The sequence below is a fragment of the Musa acuminata genome, chromosome BXJ1-4 (assembly GCF_036884655.1).
Source record: "Musa acuminata AAA Group cultivar baxijiao chromosome BXJ1-4, Cavendish_Baxijiao_AAA, whole genome shotgun sequence".
NCBI lineage: Eukaryota > Viridiplantae > Streptophyta > Magnoliopsida > Zingiberales > Musaceae > Musa > Musa acuminata.
The window spans coordinates 31,793,657-31,812,886 of record NC_088330.1 but is presented as its reverse complement, the minus strand read 5'-3'; the positions used below and the strand labels follow the sequence as shown (position 1 = coordinate 31,812,886).

At 38.0% G+C, this 19,230-nt stretch overlaps 3 protein-coding genes and 1 long non-coding RNA gene across 14 annotated transcripts in view; 3 read left to right on the top strand and 1 right to left on the bottom strand.

The window, feature by feature from the left end:
• LOC135653075 (uncharacterized) overlaps window positions 1-1,755 on the bottom strand; it is a 46,783-nt gene extending 45,028 nt beyond the window's left edge. For 4 of the 8 annotated variants that reach the window (XR_010502303.1, XM_065174533.1, XM_065174548.1 and 1 more), the window contains exon 1: window positions 1,282-1,656. Coding sequence is in view for 7 of the 8 variants with exons in the window: in XM_065174533.1 (XP_065030605.1) it covers window positions 1,282-1,506 (225 nt within the window). In the remaining variant the exon portion in view is untranslated. Of the gene's footprint in view, window positions 1-1,281 lie in introns of all 8 variants that reach the window. The other 4 variants (XM_065174536.1, XM_065174563.1, XM_065174543.1 and 1 more) reach the window with 1 other exon arrangement.
• A 2,777-nt stretch (window positions 1,756-4,532) lies between these two features.
• On the top strand, window positions 4,533-6,235 carry LOC135672518 (probable cysteine protease RD19D). Its single transcript, XM_065181001.1, has 4 exons — window positions 4,533-5,183; window positions 5,250-5,369; window positions 5,461-5,704; window positions 5,796-6,235. Exons 1-4 carry the CDS (start codon window positions 4,587-4,589, stop codon window positions 6,062-6,064), a joined length of 1,230 nt encoding a protein of 409 aa, XP_065037073.1. The 5' UTR covers window positions 4,533-4,586; the 3' UTR covers window positions 6,065-6,235.
• Window positions 6,236-6,744: 509 nt separating this feature from the next.
• Window positions 6,745-12,164, top strand: LOC103975071 (uncharacterized). 4 transcript variants are annotated; one of them, XM_009390224.3, is made up of 7 exons: window positions 6,747-6,915; window positions 8,848-8,994; window positions 9,073-9,110; window positions 9,187-9,443; window positions 11,307-11,394; window positions 11,732-11,798; window positions 11,911-12,164. In XM_009390224.3, exons 3-7 carry the CDS (start codon window positions 9,097-9,099, stop codon window positions 11,962-11,964), a joined length of 480 nt encoding a protein of 159 aa, XP_009388499.1. In that variant the 5' UTR covers window positions 6,747-6,915; window positions 8,848-8,994; window positions 9,073-9,096; the 3' UTR covers window positions 11,965-12,164. The 4 variants fall into 4 exon arrangements, with proteins under 4 accessions (XP_009388423.1, XP_009388499.1, XP_009388574.1 ...); XM_009390148.3 differs by having other exon boundaries at window positions 6,745-6,915; window positions 8,848-9,106; XM_009390299.3 differs by lacking the exon at window positions 9,073-9,110.
• A 939-nt stretch (window positions 12,165-13,103) lies between these two features.
• LOC135653059 (uncharacterized) lies at window positions 13,104-15,824 on the top strand. The gene is made up of 2 exons (XR_010502288.1): window positions 13,104-15,515; window positions 15,595-15,824. It is a non-coding gene; the product is annotated as an uncharacterized LOC135653059 (long non-coding RNA).
• Window positions 15,825-19,230: the final 3,406 nt, after the last annotated feature.

Sequence of the window (19,230 nt, the reverse complement as noted above, 5' to 3'; positions counted from 1 at the left end):
AAGCTGAGCTCAAAGCGTCGGTACAGTACAAAATTACGAACGTAGGTTACAAATTTATCAGAGCATAAATGTAACGGGCCGAACAGCTGACAATGTACAAGAAATGTTGGGATCTAATGTGTGTTATGGCAGTTACCCTCGAAGCAGCAGGGGCAGCAGGACCACCAAGAATGGTGAGAAAAACATGGTACTTGCCTTTGGATTTAGTATCGCCTGCAAGGATCCTAAAGACCCAAATAGGCTGCAACAATTACATCAGGAATTTGAGGTGTTGAGGTTATTACTTATTATACCACTGAATAATTTCCACGATGAGAATGTATGACAATTAGAATTAACATATAAAATCTAGTATGCTACTGCTTATAAACGAGAATCATTTTGGGCTGCATCAGTGCCGAATTAAAATGCTATTGTGCTAGTAGGCCAAGCGAGATATGATAGCCCATACCTTCCATAGAAGCTCTAAACAGAGCACGATAACATACTAACAAAGCCATGTCATGTAGAAGAACCTGCTAATTTCGCCACCTAGCAGTAACCCAGATAAGCCAAAGAGAGCACGAAGGACATATGCTACGCCACTGGATGCAAAGAGGACCAAATGCTCTAGAACACTTTATTTAACCAAGTGCTCTTTCTTTATGAGGATATTCCGAAGCAATCTCTTATGAGAAACCCTTGAGCTTGGCAGCAAGTGCAACTAAGGACCACATTTTGTTGTTTTCAGGAAATCAATTCGGACTAAGACCATCTAAAGCACCCAGATAAACTAGAAGAATTAATTAAATCAAAAACACTGACCAAGGAATTTATGAAGACAAAAACTTGATCATAAATATAGTTAGAACAATAATTAATACTTTCAAGCGTTAGTGTTATATACTAACATTTCGCATATCACAACATAAGCAATTTTTTCAGATTAGAAAGACTACAGCCTCCGAGGGAGAACAATCTGCTGGCCCTTCTGCCTCTTGGGGATATAGGGTCTTCTTGATATTCACGTCTAGCTGGGTGAAAAGAGAGCTTACCTTATAACTAATGGTGAAGCTAGTCTCAAGATCCAAGTTCAGATTAAAGCACATTTCACCCCACGAAAGAGTTGCTTTTATTCTTTTTGCCGAATATAGTTATGCCATAATCAGAACTCTTTGTGAAAGAAGAACCCTTTCTTGAATGGTCAATGAAGAATCCAACTCAAATCCTCAATGTATCATAATGAACTAAGCTTGTACTAAGAATATTCAAGAAGGAAAAGAAAAAAGAACAAAGGCGAACCGAGAAAGATCGCACCTCCGGCCGATCGGAAGAGGAAGGGAGAAGGCCGAGAGATCTAGCGGAGCGGACGGAGCTGATTATCTTCTCCCCGACCTTGGAGAGATCCATTCCTCCCCCCTGGATGAAGAGCAAGGGGAGGAAGAGGAGGGGCCCCGGGGCCTCAAACTCCGGGATCGAGCGGCCGTCCAGGAACGATGGGGGATCTCCCGTCGGATCCGGCCGCATCTCAGCTCCGGCGTCCAGCGATGACAGGAAACGAACCGGCGCTCATCGATCTCATCACAAGATCAAGAAAAAGGCGACGACGACGCGAGCGAGGGTTTCGAAGGCGATCCGTGGCGGCCGAGATCAGATCGGGATGGCGGAAAGCGAGCGGCGCGGCACCCGATCGGCGTCGTCGGCAATTATTATCAAGAAGAGTGGAAGCGAAGGCGAGAGAGGTGTGCAGGTTGTGCGGTCGTCTTGGTTAACGGAGACCCGACGCCGTCTTATGGAGGTCGCCACTGCCCACCTCGAAAACTAAAACACCAAGAACCACGCACGTGCGACGCACGCGAGGTTCTTGGCACGACCGTTATAACGTTATACAGACCTTCGATCGCCGTTTTGGTCCGGCTTAACCCGGGCCATCTCTTTGGTCGCCCGTCCCCAGTCCACAAAGAACCAGACACGTGGAACGCAGGCGAGATTGTTGACATGACCGTCATAATGTTATAAGTCTTTTTAATAGCCAATTGTAACATTATGATGTTCTAATGGCTACTGCTGCGACATGAAGTAATTGGTGTTTGAAATTTTGGTAAAGTCTTGGAGTTACCATGATTTAGGTACGTTTGAAACGTACTATATTAGTCCAAAACACATTTTAAATATTAATTAGTATTTGATAAATTATTTTTAAATTACATGCTATATTAAAAATATTCAAATATCGATATTATCTTAGAGGAGCATTGGCATCTCACCATTTATAAAATAATAATATAATATTTTAAATTTTTGAAGTACCTTATAAAATTATTTTAAATTACAAGATTACCAAAACGATTTTACAAGAAACAAACATAATTTATCAATTTCTATTAAGTAATTTTTTATTTTTTTTATTTTTATATAATTTTTTATTTATTATATATTTATGCCATACAAAATTTTTTACAAGATTATATATATGTAAAAATATTTTTTATTTATTGTATATTTATGCCGTGTGAATGTTTTTACAATATTACATATTTTTTATCTTTTTTACTTATTAATTTAAATAAAAATATTTTTTATTTTAAAAAATAAAAATATTAAAATTATTAGAAGGGTAAATTTATCGAAAAAAAAGTAATGAACTTTTGAAGTATAATTTTACTAAATAATATTCACGTCAATGCATACTTAAAATATAATCAAGCATTCGAAGTATTTTATAATGGCACATTCACTCAACCTCTCTCTGTAACTATATTAGAAATGAAAATGTATTTCCAAACACAGCCTTAGCCTTCTCATCTCAAAATCTTGATTTATATTTATATTTATAATGCTTAATGGGAAATCTTTGTCTCCATTTTTAAGAATAATATGATATCTTGATTGAATGCAATTTTTTATTATCTCATACATATATGATAAACATGTTTTTATCCTTACACCAAAAGACCCATATTAATCTAAAACCCTAAACCTATGAACAAATTGAGCAAAGGAAATAGACAATTTAGCTCCAATTCCATATTATTAGGAGTATTGTTGTGTTCATGAATTTGTTATCTTAGAATTCCGTTCAAGGAATTACACTATTTTAAGTATAGAAACAATTTATATATCTTTGTATAATCTTGTCAGTCGTTAATCTTGGATAATTATTAAGTATCAGGCATAAATCATAAAGGGATTTGTTCTGATGCGGTAGCATAAATTCCACCGATGGCTTTTGTGAGAGACGAGAACTGAACATAACTTGACCATATAAAAGCTTTTCAAAATTAGCATAAATAAATAAATCCATAATCTAAAATCGTCAGGTTCTATAAATAATATTTCAAATGGATTGAAGAACATGATGAAATTCTTACTACGATATAATTAAAGACGAGTCTTTTTTATAAATATTAGTGTCAATTATTTTTTATTAGCCTCATGATTCGTGTATTTTAAATTATAATAACTATATTGATCTCACATTTTAAATATTAGTGTAGAGGTAATATATCAAATTCACTCATCAAATATTGAGGATTTGAGATCTCATTTCATATATATTTAAAGAAAAAACTGTATGGATCGTATGGAAGGGATCCAATTATCAAAACAAACATTAATTCAGATACCACATATAATTCACTCCTCAATCATCAAATTATAATTACATATAATTCACGGTCATGTTCGGCGACCTAAATTACGGTTCGAGATGGGCCGGACTAAACCGGCGATTCAAGGTATTTATAACGTTATAACGGGCGTGTCACGAACTGGCGTGCGCTGCACGTGTCTGAAACGGGCAGTGACGACGGCGTCGGGTCTCCGTTAGCCGACGACGACCGTTCGACAAATCATCCTCCGCGAACAATTGCAGAAGACGCCGATCGAGGCTCGCGCGAGTCACCCTCCCTGATCCGATCGCGGCCACCACCGTCGCCTTCTTCTTGATCATGCGGCGAGATCGAGGAGCGCGAGAGGCCGTGGAGAGCTGGCGGAGGAGGAGGAGGTCTACCGGGGATGCGGAGGGCGGCGGGGTGAGGATGGGGCGGAAATGGATCGGGCGGCTGAGAGGGGCAATGCTGGCGGAGAGAACCAAGCCATGGATCTTCGGACGAACGACAGTCGGTTCCTTTGGTGGCGAACGGCGAACAAATTGCGAGTGATGAGCGGGGTACTTCCTTTGGTAGTTAGCCAACCAACCAAGACTTGTCATCTCATGTTGTTTGGGTGTTTGGAAAACAACATTTAACAATTAATGCAAATATATGCTAATGCCAATCACTAATATATTTTCATTAATTTTGCATTTTACATACATTATTTTTCTGATCAACAATTAATTTTGCACTCTCATGTCGCATTAGTATTCTTCGATCTTCATTTATGGACCTGGCGAGATTGAGTAAAATCTCATAAAAAATTCACAGAAAATTCATATATGCTGCCCCCTAATTTGAACGTAAAACATGGATAAATTAACGTGAAGATACAAGAACGGTTCATTGTTTGACCGGTCCCGTGAGGCTACCTGTCACGAGGGAATTCGCCATGTTGCCACGTTTACTGAGCACTTCCAGGTGTTCGATTCTCCCGTGCTTTTCCCCTGCATGCCGCTGCCGTTTCGGTTGCACTCTGAATCGCCACGCGACCCCTTCGCCTTTTTACTCTCCCACAGCCGCGGTATCCGCACCAAAATCCATACGGGCAAATCAACAAACGGTGGAAGGGTAACTCACGTTCTTTTGCCAAAGATGGGTTTGAGAGTGTTAGCGGTGTTGCTCTTCCTCTTGACCTTCTCCGACGGCGCATTGCACGGTTCCGACGATCCGGAGATAGTCCAGGTGACTCAGAGTCGGCGGCTGGGGAGCACCGAGCGGCGGTTCCGGGCGTTCCTGCGGACGTTTGGGAAGGAGTACCGCACCCGCGAGGAGTACGCGCGCCGGCTGGGGGTGTTCGCTCGGAACCTCGCTCGAGCCGCGGAGCACCAGGCGCTGGACCCCACCGCGGTGCACGGGGTCACCCCCTTCTCCGACCTCACCGAGGAGGAGTTTGAGACGGCCTTCACGGGGCTGTCGGCCCAGGATAAGGCCGGCTGGCCGGGGCGTGGCGCGGAGTTCCCCACCGCGGCCGCCATGGAGGTCGGTGGTCTCCCCTCGAGCTTTGATTGGCGAAACAAGGGCGCCGTCACGGACGTCAAGATGCAGGTAGTTCACAATACGGGAACTATTTGTTCGATCGTTGCAGGGCTTCTCAATAGTAAGTGATTGTAGGGCGTCTGTGGATCTTGCTGGGCATTCAGCACGACGGGAACGGTGGAGGGAGCAAACTATGTTGCCACAGGGAAGCTCGTCAGCCTCAGCGAGCAGCAGCTCATCGACTGCGATCACACGGTTGCTATCGAAACTTCCTCGATGTTTCTTGCAGCTTCGTTCCATGACTATAACTGCTGACCGTTTTCTGCTCCTATGTGCTCGACAAAAGTGCGATGCCGTGGAGAAAGACGAGTGCAACAACGGGTGCAGCGGCGGACTAATGACGAACGCCTACAACTACCTGATGCAATCAGGCGGCTTGGAGGAGGAGAAATCTTACCCTTACACCGGAAAGCAAGGCGAGTGCAAGTTCGACAAGAACAAGATCGCCGTCAGCGTGACCAACTTCACCGTCATCCCTCTCGACGAAGAGCAGATCATTGCCAACCTTGTCCACCGCGGTCCTCTTGCAGGTCATTTTCTCGAATAGAAGAAGCCCTCTGAGTCTCCCACACCATGATCATATGAACTCTCCATGACTGTCGTGATTGCTTGGTATTGCAGTGGGATTGAACGCGGCATTCATGCAGACGTACGTTCGAGGGGTGTCCTGCCCACTGATCTGCCCCAGGAGGTGGATAAACCATGGGGTGCTACTGGTTGGTTATGGAGCCAGAGGCTACTCCATTCTGAGGCTTGGCTACAGGCCCTACTGGATCATAAAGAACTCCTGGGGAAAGCAGTGGGGAGAACAAGGTTATTACCGGCTCTGCAGGGGTCATAACATCTGTGGGATCGACAGCATGGTCTCTGCTGTAGCAGCAGCATCATAACTCGATGAATTGCAGTAATGGATAAGCTATAGGTGCATTTGAATCCTAGTTGTTGCACTTCTTCTTGGTGTGGAAGTCAGTCATGCTTCTTGCTTTGTTTTCAGGTCAAGTCATACTCATGTACTATAATCACATTATCAATCCAGATTCTCTATCAGCACAAGTTCATCAGCTTCCAACTCCTGTGGAGTGGGTAATTGTTGTTTGATATGGTACTTCAATTAATAAACGTCTAATTAATTATAAATAAAAATGCAAACATTCATTTCAATATTTTCATCACAAGTAAATTATTTATTTGTTTAATATGTTCTAACAAGTATTTTTTTTACTATGACAAATCATCAGAATAATCCTATAAAATCACACATTCAATCCGATGAGGTGAATATAACGAACACTAGTATTTCTAATTATGATAAGCAAATTAAGAATTCTTGTAACTATGATTTAAGCAGTGAAAACTCTGTGGATTTAAGAATTTTGACGTCTATTTTTAAATAACCAAGCTATTAATTAAATCCATTATTGGGTTAAAATTGCAGCATACCATTAATGTATAAAGTGATACATAGATCAAGTGTATCAAAATACATAATGTAATCTGATTAAAGATGAATCAATTAAAATTAGTACAACAAGTTGGAGCTTACATGATTCGATATCAACGCCCTTCCCCTTCCTCTCCCTCTGCACCCAAGTCGTTAAATAACTCGCGACACACGAAGCGGCGCTCTCGCTCTTCGTACCAGGGAGGCGCCTTTAAATTCCCTTTCACCCCAAAGCCGGTCTTTCTGCGTCACTCGGCGAATCCGACGGAGTGAGGGGGAAGCAAAAGGCTCCAAAACAAGGTAGTTCGATCCCTTCCCTTTCCCTTTTTCTACTTCGAATTATCTCTGCGATTAGTCTCGGATTTCCAGTCTCCTTGGTTGATCCACTCAAAATATACGGTTCTTGTTTCAACTGAGTGAATCGAATGATCGATTGGCTTTTTTTCTTAGTTTGTCTCCATGTTTCCGTTGCAGAACTGATGGATTTTTTGTTCTCCTGATTGGACGCCATCTTTTGGCCTTTTCCCATTGAATTAACCGTTAGGGCATGTTTCGGTGATCTCGACGTCGGGCTGATTTGATCTAGTTGGACGAATCCTTCGTGGAGCTTCATATGATATCGATCCTTGACTCGAGATGGCGTAGCTCCGTGTGGGATTTTGAAGTAAATATTGGCCTATGTCGTTGCCGAAAGAAATAGTTCGTAGCGTGGGCCAATTAGGGTTATGGATTGTGGGCACGGGGACGATCAGATATCCTGATCTTTTTGTTGTTGGATCTTCTTGAGAGATTCAGAGAAGGATGCAAAGCAAGACAAAAAGTTTTTTCTAGTAGATTTATGGAATCTATTGCAAAGTTTATAAAGAGTTTGTTGAATTTAAACTGATACAACAACCAGTGGAAAGGCAAACTTTAAACATTGGACTATCGATCCAGTGCCTTCGATTCTTGAAATTTTGAAAGTTTGATGAGCAGCATGTGGTATTCTTTGATCAAACCTCCATTGTAAGTATAGTTGTAGACTGATAGGGAAGTTGTCCATTCAAACTTCAATAATTGATAACCATTAAATGATACTTCACCAAATCTTGAAGCTATAAAATTTTAGTTCTAGAGGTTGTGGTAGGTATTGGTCAGTGTACATATGGGGTGTGTGTAAATAATTTTGACGCAGCATTTGTCACTTTCACCTGTAATGAAGACATCAGAGGTGACCTGCATGAGTAGATTGCAAGGGAAGATATTAGTCTCATGAGGGATCAAAATGTTTATTTAAATTATTATTTCAGAAAGGACTAGAAATGTAAAGTATTGTGCGAAAACATTTCCTTGAGGGTACAAAAGGGAGATTGTTGAAGCACTTATAAGCTTATAGAACATGGTGATTAAAAAACTATCTGTGAGGAAGCACAGATTTCTGTGTAGTTCTCATGAAGAAATTATTTAGTTTGTATTATCATGCTGGTAGAAGACTTAAATATGAAGTGGTGCAAGTTATGAAAAAGACTGACCTGACTTTGTGTGGAATGTTTGAGGATGAAACATCAACATGCCATCTTTTATCTTGGATATTATACTTACTTTTTAGTAACTTATAGCTTTTCACTGGTTACAATATTTTATAATCTTGAAACTGTTGAGCGTTTTCAGCCTACCCCAAAAAGTTGAGATTTACAACTTGTTATTATTGCTTATTATGTGAAACGGTTAAAGCTTCTGGTGTATCACTGGTTCAACATGATGATCCTGTGATGTTGAATAGCTTAAGAAACTTAAAGTTTGATTTAAAGAAATAATTCATTCTTTTCTCTTGTATATGGCTCACTTAAAGTATATTTTGTTCGAACAGTTGTTTTCCTATTTATCAACCTTTAATGTTCTGAATCATTATTATGTTATATTTTTATGTTTGCACGTATTTGTTGTCCATTGTCTTTTGCAACAATTAACTTATTTAAGTTCATTCTTAAAAAAATAGAATAACTTTTTTTTTTCCTTTAAATCCAAAGGTACTATGGGATACCTTTTTTACTTGTGATCCAGTTCTTGATATAAGTTTCTGTTAAATGAAAACTACCAAAAACAGGAGTATGAGTTTTTTGTTCCTGAATGACTCATGTCATCTTTTCCTTTATTGAAGATTTTGTGTTTCTTACTTGGCGGTTACTGTATTCATTAAGATTATGTCAATTATCTTTTCTACTGTTCTCACAGTGTAATTGTTTTTTGCAGAACATAAAGGAACAGGGAGAAGAATTTTCTGAGTCTTTATTGTACAAGAAGTGTGAATCCTTCATATTGCCGTTCAGATGCTCATGCTCATCCATTCGTACTGAATGGATAAACTTGTTGAATTAACTTTGTCTTAGAATATATGGGGTGGGTATCAGATTTGCTTAAGGATAATGAGTCATGAAGGTGGTGCTTTGATTGTTGTCATACTTCTTTTTTCTTTAGGCAGTGAGTTCTGCCTCTCATCTAATGGTGCAATGTAGGTAATATATGAGTTACTGGTTACAGCAGTTTGGCCACGAGGAATGTCTCTTATTTTTCTGTCTTCGTACAGAGCAGTTGTTGTGCTGGAGGGCTAGCTAAATCTCAATCAGCTACCGATAGAATATTGGGTCCACCCAAGAAGTGGAACATAGGCCAGTTATCAAGCCAAAAGAAAAGACAATGGTCATCAAGTCCTGAACTTATAGCAATGGAAAACGATGTCAGCAATTCTCATTCCCTAGCAATGAACAATTCTTCATGCCCCACTATTATCAATGATGATGCCAAGTTAACGGAGCAAAACGCCAATAATATTCCATTTATCAACCAAGGTCTATCTGTCTCACTATGCCTTCTATTGGTCACTTTACAGATTTAATGAAATATTTGATTGCTTCTCACATAATATTGCACCTGGCTTCCAATGCATATATTTTCACTTGATGTTAAAAATTACTCTAATGGTTCTTTTATATTCTTTGCATTGTTTTCTCCTAGTTTGTCCTGGTAAAGACAGTGGACCTTGCTTATTTTTTACGATTATAAAGTTTGGCCTTCTGATTGGGCGAGTTAATTTATAACTATAGTTCGACAGTGACCCAAATTATAGGGGCTTTAAACAGTTGATACCCATGCTACATTTTGAAGGCTCATCTTTGGTTTTGCACTACATAGCTATTACTATTTTACAGAAAAATACCCTACCTAAGATGTGAAGTAGTTGACTTGTATTCATTGTTAAAGCTTCGAATCTATGTATGGGTTGCTATTGACCATAACCCGAAGACAGCTTCTTGTTTCTCGTAGTCTTTAATTGTGGAAAGGACGTTGTTAGCCTCTTGCATATGGACTTTGAATAGTAGAACTAAAATAATTAGAAGAGAGACCTCTGATAGAGATCGACAATCGTCTTTGCAATAGGATATTAATCTTTTCAAGCTTCTATATTGCTGTAGGAATAGAGTTATTTTTTAACTATGTCTGCTATGTTTATATTTCTTAGAAGTGTTAGCACATTATGCCTTCAGTCTCTTAATTTTTTGACTTAGCATGTTAAGGTAGCCATGCTTGTTCCCTGCTTTTGAGTCATATATTCTTCATGTTCGTTGAGTATGTCTTTTCTCAAGTAGTTTTCCTTAGTAGGATTGTCTCTTCAACCCTGAATTTAGCTACTGGCATTCTAGCAATTGTGTTGATAGTATCTCTAATAAGGAGAAGTAACAACCACTATAATCTAGGAAGAGCTTGCTTGCGTGTAGCCCAAGGATACAAGTCAACAGACCATTAGAGTTTGTTTGGGCATATTATAAATTCTAGAAACATTCAGATCCTTAAACTTCCTAAGGATATCAATATGTTTTGTGTATAGACTAAGGTTGTAGTGACAAAATATGTTTTGTGTGAAGTTTTAACATGCAGCTGGGCTTGTGCTTATTTAACCTAAAATTTCCTGATATATATTTCAAAAATAGTTGTTAAAAAATAATGCTTGAAATGTGTAGTTCAGGTTATTTCAGTAGAAATGAAATTATTTTGAAGGGCATTATTTCAGTCTTTTTGAGGAAGAAAAATGTTTCCTTTTGGTTACATGTAGCCATTAAAGATGCCAGTCAGATAAGAATGAGGACTGATGTTGCTTGCTAGCTAAAGAAAGTGCAATTATCTTTTATGACCTGCTTGGGTCCTTAGAGATCAAACAATTAGATCATGAAGAGATTAATGGAATACAAATCCCAAATGGAGCTACTACATCTTTGTTAATGTTGATAAGCTCCTTTTTCTAGCCAAGAAGACTTCTAGATTTTATACGGTGGTTGTGAACATAAAGTAATTGAAATTGACAATATGTTGCTAGAGTTGAATCCAAACAGCCATAAGCATTGGTTACACCATGAATCAGCTATGAAAAAAAATGGTTGCAGAAAATTTCAGTATGAAATCTAAATTTTTGGTTGAATTGTTTTTTCTGAAGTTATATATGCATATTAAACTCTGTTTTCCAACATCTCATATATCTATCCACCGTTCACCTATACAAGATGTTATCTGGATATCAACCAAAACCACTTTTTGTTGTTGACGGTAATTGTTGCTTCAAAATCCAAATTCTTCTAATGTTGTTTATGGTATTTGTTTCTTCAAACTACAAATTCTTCTCTTTGTATCACTTAGATAATTTCCACTATGCTCTTTAGGTGCTATAGCCTGGAATCAGACGAGAAGGGAGTGGGTTGGTGATCGGTCAAAAAGGCCCCATAGAGCTCCAAGAGAACCAACAATAAGGTCAGAGAAAACCTCCTTTATGCAAGTTGTGTCAGGATAACATAGTATACCATTTGTAGATGATACTCTTTTAATGTTCCTATACTTTCTTGGATCAGAAATCTCATAGACTGTAAATGACCTTGTCAACTAATGATTCCAAGAACCCTGTAGCAAGTGCCTCTGCTGCACACCTTTATGCATATCATGCACAAGCATGGAGAGTATCATATATTTAGCTCTGTAGATCATAAATCCAAGTTGTGTTAACAAGGTCCATATGGAGAAACTTTTGTGGGTTTGGGTAATTTATGGATTCTACTTCCCGTGTTTGTAATCTAGATTTTATTTTCTGTAGCTGGTGTGCAACCTACGAGGATTTGCTCTCGACCAACCAACCTTTTTCACAACCCATCCCATTATCGGTAATTTCTTATTCGGTTGTCTCACAATTATTATGTTGTGCCATTTTTAGCTTTCAAAATTAATTTTGTATAAATATTTTCTCACAGTCAAACTTGTTGAAATAATTTTCAGGAGATGATAGATTTTTTGGTCGACATATGGCAGGAGGAAGGACTTTACGATTAGATGGAGACTTAGTTGCACCGAAATATTTTGCTAGTATGGAAATAAGTCTGGCTTCTCATTCGTCTAATTCAGTGGGGTATTATTCTGTCTAAAGCAAAATGTATCGACATTGCCATGTGACCCTTTGACACTGAATCTTATTTGGTGAAAAAACAGAAACAGTGTACTCCGTATTAGCACTCTTCGTTTCATGGTCTGCATATCCTCCAGTGTGTTTGAAATGTTCTCTTAAAGTCGATGTACTTAAGCTAACAAACTGTTCTCTTCATGGTCTGCATATCTTTGATGCAAATTTGCTTAAGCTAACAAACTGATTTTGTAAAGTGGTCGAAAATAGTAATTTTTCAAGGGCCACGTCGTAGCCCAATGGCTGCTTCGGTTGGTCGACGGGCTCGTTCGATGGAGCGCATTTGGGGGCACGGGAAGCACCGGTTCCAGATGAAGATAATGAGGACGTCGATCAACCCCCTCAGCTGCACGCGCGGCATACCCATCGACGAGTTCGTCGGGTACTCGCTGCCCCCTTCGTAGTCATCGTCACCACGCAAGACGTCGAGCAGCGAACTAGATACCCGGTCTGATCATGGAGGGGCGGCGGGGAGGGGGGGGGGGTGGATCCGATCGAACGCTAAAGCCGTTGCCGAGCTTGGAGGAGGAAGTTTCGTGGCAAAGGGCCATTAGCGAGAAAAGCTCGAACAAGATGATTGCTAGACCGGAGGAAGCCATGGCAAGATCAACAACACGATTTAGATAGAATGTGCTGACATCGAAGTTGACATGGAGTGTCTTATCTAAATAAAAAGTATAAATAAAATGAAAATTGATGAATTTAGAACTTGTCGAACAGTCCAATATCAATGAAGACTTCCTAATGGTAGCAAGTTAATCGGCTGAGATTTAAATGAACGTCTTTTGTAATCAAGGCATGTAATATGGATTTTATAGTTAGTTTTCTTTAATGAAATTTTAGAAAAATTTTCTTGAATCTCTAGATCACATGGCGATCCTTCTATTGATATAGTCTTGATACTGTAGTAAGTGTGGTGTATGCTCACTACATAAACATCTGCATTTAACCCAGCCATGAATCAGGAGCTTTTGCACGTCATGGGATCAAAGGTGGAGGGGAGGATGCGAGACCGCATGCTTGCCAAACCGGGTTGCAGGTCAAGTGAGGGCGGTCTTCCATGAGACGGCCATCACAGCGACATGCACACGGCCACATCACCTGAACAGGGACGACGACCTGCCCCTCTTTGTCGTATTGGTGTTACACCCGTAGCCCACGTGACCTGCCACGCCGCTTCACATCAGGTAAGGACTTGGCCTAACTAGCTACCGTGTAAACGGCATGTGCGACTCTCTTTCTCTACTTTGTTACAAGCTTACAAGAAACAAAAGCTGGTGTCCCTTTCATCTTCGCAAGGATGGGTTCTAGATTTCGCAGGAGAGATCGAGCGAGAGATATCTTCTGCTAATATAGAGGAGGGTTCAGAATTCTACTGTATCTTCCTGCCCAACATGATTTCAGCTAGACAGGGAGAGAGAAAGATCTTCTGCTAATATAGAGGTGGGTTCTAGATTTCTACTGCATCTTCCAATCCAACATGGTTTCAGCTGGAGAGAGAGAGAGAGAGAGAGAGAGAGAGATCTTCTGCTAATATAGAAGTGGGTTCTAGATTTCTACTCATCTTCCAATCCAACATGGTTTCAGCTGGAGAGATGAGAGATCGAGAGAGAGAGAGAGAGATCTTCTGCTAATATAGTGGTGGGTTCTAGATTTCTAATGCATCTTCCAATCCAACATGGTTTCAGTTGGAGAGAGAGAGAGAGAGAGAGAGAGAGAGATCTTCTGCTAATATAGTGGTAGGTTCTAGATTTCTACGAGAGAGAGAGAGAGAGAGAGAGATCTTCTGCTAATATAGTGGTGGGTTCTAGATTTCTAATGCATCTTCCAATCCAACATGGTTTCGGTTGGAGAGAGAGAGAGAGAGAGAGAGAGAGATCTTCTGCTAATATAGTGGTAGGTTCTAGATTTCTACGAGAGAGAGAGAGAGATCTTCTGCTAATATAGTGGTGGGTTCTAGATTTCTACAGCATCTTCCAATCCAACATTGTTTCAGTTGGAGAGAAAGAGAGATCGAGAGAGAGAGAGAGAGAGAGAGAGAGAGAGAGGGAGAGAGATCTTCTGCTAATATAGTGGTGGGTTCTAGATTTCTACAGCATCTTCCAATCCAACATTGTTTCAGTTGGAGAGAAAGAGAGATCGAGAGAGAGAGAGAGAGAGAGAGAGAGGGAGAGAGATCTTCTGCTAATAGAGTGGTGGGTTCTAGATTTCTACGACATCTGCCAACCCAACATGAGAGAGAAAGAGAGAGAGAGATGAATGCTGCAAATATATTTCAGACCAAGATGGTTTCAGATGGCTGCATTTGCACCTGCACCTAAAGAGGACGACCTTCAAGAGTCTCAACCTTACATCACTCTGTAGGTGCAGTGGCAAATGCAACTATATGTCATCTTGGCTTCCCTTCTCCAGAGCCGCACTGCCACCGCTACTCTTCAAGGTAAAAGAATGGCTTGGATTTCTCTTCTCCAGAATCCGCATCTCCATCCAGATCTATTTCTTTTCCCTTTTCTTGTCATTTGTCTTTAATTCTTTTCTGCTCTTTTTGTTTGCTGTACCTCGTGTTGGATGTCTTGCCCTTTAATCTCTTCGATATCTTTGCTTCTTCTTTACCATCTTAGAATGTCTTCCAAGATCTGTACCAAGAAAATAGGAGACCTAAAAGTTCTTCTCTAAGCACCTCTTTTTCTTTGTTCTCTTCCCCCTTTTTTCTTTTAATGTGTGAAAGGAAAGATCGAAAAGAAGACCAACACTTCCCTCCCGTTTACATAAAAGAGGTTTGGAAACCAAAGAAGAGCTTCTTCATAAGATACTTGTAGATTTTAGCTATGGCTTGTTGAGTCTGCAACCGAAGAACTCAAGTTTCCATTCGCGTTCCTCTCATTTACATCCTAAAAGCTTTTCTTCACCCCCCCCCCCCCCCCCCCCCCACAAAAGAAATTCCCATATAGAACAGTTTGGGATTGATCGAAGAGAGAGAGTTAGTTTCCTAGCGATCACGAACTCAGATGGTACCGATCAGATGCTGCGATGAACCTCGAGAATCTTTAGGTTTGATAGAGGAAACACTCGACGGTACAAATTATGATGTGACAATGCGACAATAATAGTGGGGGAATTCGTACTATCTATGAGAAATGTAACACACAGTAAATTGTGCACTGGGCTTTGAGATAAGATAAGCTTGTACCTCGTCACATGTTCCACCAGAGTTCTTGTCCGCGTATGTTGCTCAAGATATTTCCTGGTTTTTAATCTGTGGATTTGCTGGCATGGTATCCTTAAAATTGATATTTTCTTGAGGCATCATTTGGGCTGCTGGAGATGATGATTCGTGAACAGATCAGATCTCGAAGATTGAAGTCGCAATCCTAAGTAATGCAAGATCGACAAAGCCATTCTATGCATCAGCAGAAGACATCTTGTAAGACGTGCATCAGAAAGTTTATATTGCTAATGATAGAGTACTCCTGACGTTAATTAACATTGTTCTACGAGCACAGTAAGCTCAGCGAAGAGTGAAGCCACAATGCTGGAATGCAACGCAATGCATTATCGGTGACGGATGCATCAACGGTGTTTATAGAAGCTTATAAGAGTATGCATCATTATGGATACACATGAATGTTTCTCTATTATTCGACATGAATCCAATTCATGAAGCTTATTTTTCAGGGTAAATTGTTGAGAAGAACGTATTTGATAATTAAATAGGTCTAATTGACTTGTGATCTTTGATGAACTTCTTCTTCTTGATCATTTATTCGATACCGCTCGAGAATCGTATTTACACCAGCTTGTTATCGGAGTATGAATGCACACATGGACATCAACACGGCTCTTTAAAGATGTGATGATATGATCTTTGCAATGGAAAATTGCTTGTAGGCTGTTCCATCAGCATAATGAAGCTTTGGATGATTTATCATGTATGCATATGCAGTAGATTTTAATTGGCAAGTCTAATCCTACTGTTTTTTAATGTGTTCTTCGCATGTCCAGTAACCTAATTCTAGGCTTATCCTAATCTATTGCGATGCCTATAGCTAGATTAAGGAATGGTTAATGTAAAACATGCAAATCTAAAGGTTTTTACTGTGGCATGAAAATATAGTCTAACCTCACATAGCTATATCTATTTATCTTTTTTTTTTTTGTATATATGTAGTTCTTTCCTCGCTAGATTCCAATTGATATGTAAGAGTAGAATAGGAACGAAATCAAAGAGGACTATGCGGATTATATTAAAGTATTTGCAAGTAAGTTTAACTTAGGTTTTCATGCAAATTAAGGATGTATGCTTGACATGCCCTCATCACAATCATGAAGTCTATAAATCTTGACTTCCATATGTAGTGTTGACAATTTACGGTATCCCATAGTCAACTGGATTGGAGAAAGTATTAAAGAGCTTCTATTAACACCATTTAAGGAGATCTTTAAGGTCTGGGAACGTTGAAGTTATCAGTTCCAATGCATCATGTCACCACCGATCATGTGTTCGTCTAATAATTCATTTCAAAAACCAACAATGGCTGGAACATCATCAGGTCAAGCTGAGTTGTCCTTCACATTATTTGGAAGACGATCTTTTGGAATCGTATCATTTATTGGTGGTTGAATGTGTCAATTATCCATGCGTGCTAAACAAAGATGGAGAAAAGACAAGATAGGATAAAAGACGCAGAAGCAGGCTTCCCGCTTATGTTTGACAACTTGTTTCCTAGAGGACGACACGGCTATCATGCCATTGGTGCAGCAATGAGAGGAGAGAGAGACTCATTTATGTGGAGCAATTCGACAAGTTCTTATTTCAACTCTTCTTTTATTACAATATATAATTTTTCAAAATTATTATTTTTCATAAATTATGAAAATAATTAAAGATCCTTTTAATTCTTATATCATAATTTAATTTTTATAGATATATCACATAATAATCAGAAATAACATGTCTCCTTTCCCATTGAGATATTATCAAAACTACTAAATATGATTATTTTATGAGTTCATTAGCAATGATATTAATATTATATGAGAGTTCGTTAATATTATTTTGTTCTTCGTCTTTATCAAATCATTTAGTGATTCGAGAAATAATAATATCTCAAATATAAAATGATAAAAGAATACCAACCCATACTTTTCAATATCAAAATTTAAATTTAAAATTTTTTATTCTCATTAATTTACTATTTTCTTAGAAATCTTGAACCACCATATTCAACTATGATTAGAACAATAAAATATATAAACTTTTGAATTTTCTTGAATAACCAATAAAATAGCTAAAATAGTCATTAAACCCAATCTATTTTTATGTGATTTGAATATCTTTATCTTTATAGGACAATCGTAAATATATAAATGTCTGGGTTTCCTACTAATCCATAACTCAAAAAGTTAATGTAATTAATTTACTAGAACCTCTATTCAAGATATACATAATTATTTTTAGAATTTTTCCTCACATTGATTTAGGAAAATAATAATAACTTATCAATCTCCCATAAAAGTATGATTTTACTTTCCAACGATCTTATTCTACCCCATTATTTTCAAGAATATAGCAAAAAAAATAGAATTATGATTATGTTCATTATAATTACTATAAAATCTATCATCCTTATCATATCGGATAATTTTTATTTATATATCTCTCGACTTTATTTATGATGTCAATGACCTTAAACCAATTAGATATATATAGTCATATCTTAATAGGATATCTATAAAAATAATAAAATATATTTCTTTATTGAAACATGGAATATGGAGTAATCCATAAATATAAATATATATAATCTTAAGGAATTCATAAAATTATATTTTTACTATTTAATTATAAGATCATTATAAACTCAATATTCACATTAATTCTATACCACCCATTATACATAATTCAAAAAATTAATTTTTATTGAATCATAAATATACTGAGTTTACAACTACTAAAAGAAAAATAATATTATGATAAATCCAAACCTAAATATTTATAATTATATCAATATAACATGCATCATCAAGATCCATTAAATGAATCATCTCTAAATACTAACTACTATTGTCTTTACTTTAAGATGATCATTATAAACAGAAAATAAGAAAAATGTTTTATTCACAAAATTTTCTTATTTATCTATATTGATTACACTGTCAATTCTGTGTGTTGGTTTTGATACAAGTAATAACGCCTCTCTTCCTTTATCAATGTTTCATCACTATTTTTTTTCACTTTAGTTGCAACTGTAAATAGCGATTATACATTTAGCCACCAAACCTTTGCGATTGCAGCTGCTACCTACAGATTTTGCATTTTGCCTAAATATTGATGACCCATAGGCCCGATATTGGTTGATGTTGCATTGACCTTTTCTATATGAACAATATGATTACGTATATGTGGGTCAATTAATTAAGGCCCAAACCGTCTTACATGTTGAAATTAAGGGATCCAATTATTCTAATGTGCTAACGTAGCCGATTCATGTAGTTATGATTTGAATGAACTACCAATTTATGTCTTAGGCCAGATATTAACTACTGTTTATTATAATTAGATCGTAATTACCCCCTTGCAAACAAGAGGGCAGTATCTAAACAATATCGAGCTTATGGGTGATAGGATGGACTGGATAGGAAAATAAACTTACAATATAGATGAATCATTTAAGCATCATAAATAAAAAAAATCGAATAATACATTTTCACAAGTAAAAGGTACTAACAAATAGATATAAAATATTTGATTTCATAAACATAACTCTAATATCAATCGTAAGTATAGAAACCATCTTTATGCTTCTGTCATGAACTTTAATGTCAAAATCTAAAATTAAATAACAATAGATCAAATTTACGATTCATACATTTGATATGCAGACACACTATCATCAAATTTGAAAGCTCTGATAATGCTAATTTTCAATGAGAACTATATTCGCTTTCTCCTTTCTTCCTATCATTTGTAGAATCGCTATTAGCAATGAACTAAGGACATTGAGGAAATGAGAAAAGATTTATAATCACATAATAATATCACGTATCCACGTATTATATTTTTTTAGTCCATAAGAGGTCTTGTTTATTTATAAACAAGTGCATATGGTCTAGAATAAATAATTAGAAAAGTTTTTCTA

What these genes read in the sequence shown, in the direction of transcription:
- LOC135672518 (XM_065181001.1), top strand. Translation starts at nt 4,587, where the DNA reads ATGCCGCTGCCGTTTCGGTTGCACTCTGAATCGCCACGCGACCCCTTC. An exon ending in TCACGGACGTCAAGATGCAG is followed by an intron (nt 5,184 to 5,249) that starts GTAGTTCACAAT and finishes AAGTGATTGTAG; the next exon opens with GGCGTCTGTGGATCTTGCTG. An exon ending in CCACCGCGGTCCTCTTGCAG is followed by an intron (nt 5,705 to 5,795) that starts GTCATTTTCTCG and finishes TTGGTATTGCAG; the next exon opens with TGGGATTGAACGCGGCATTC.
- LOC103975071 (XM_009390148.3), top strand. Translation starts at nt 9,021, where the DNA reads ATGAGTCATGAAGGTGGTGCTTTGATTGTTGTCATACTTCTTTTTTCT. An exon ending in TATTCCATTTATCAACCAAG is followed by an intron (nt 9,444 to 11,306) that starts GTCTATCTGTCT and finishes TATGCTCTTTAG; the next exon opens with GTGCTATAGCCTGGAATCAG. An exon ending in CCAAGAGAACCAACAATAAG is followed by an intron (nt 11,395 to 11,731) that starts GTCAGAGAAAAC and finishes TATTTTCTGTAG; the next exon opens with CTGGTGTGCAACCTACGAGG.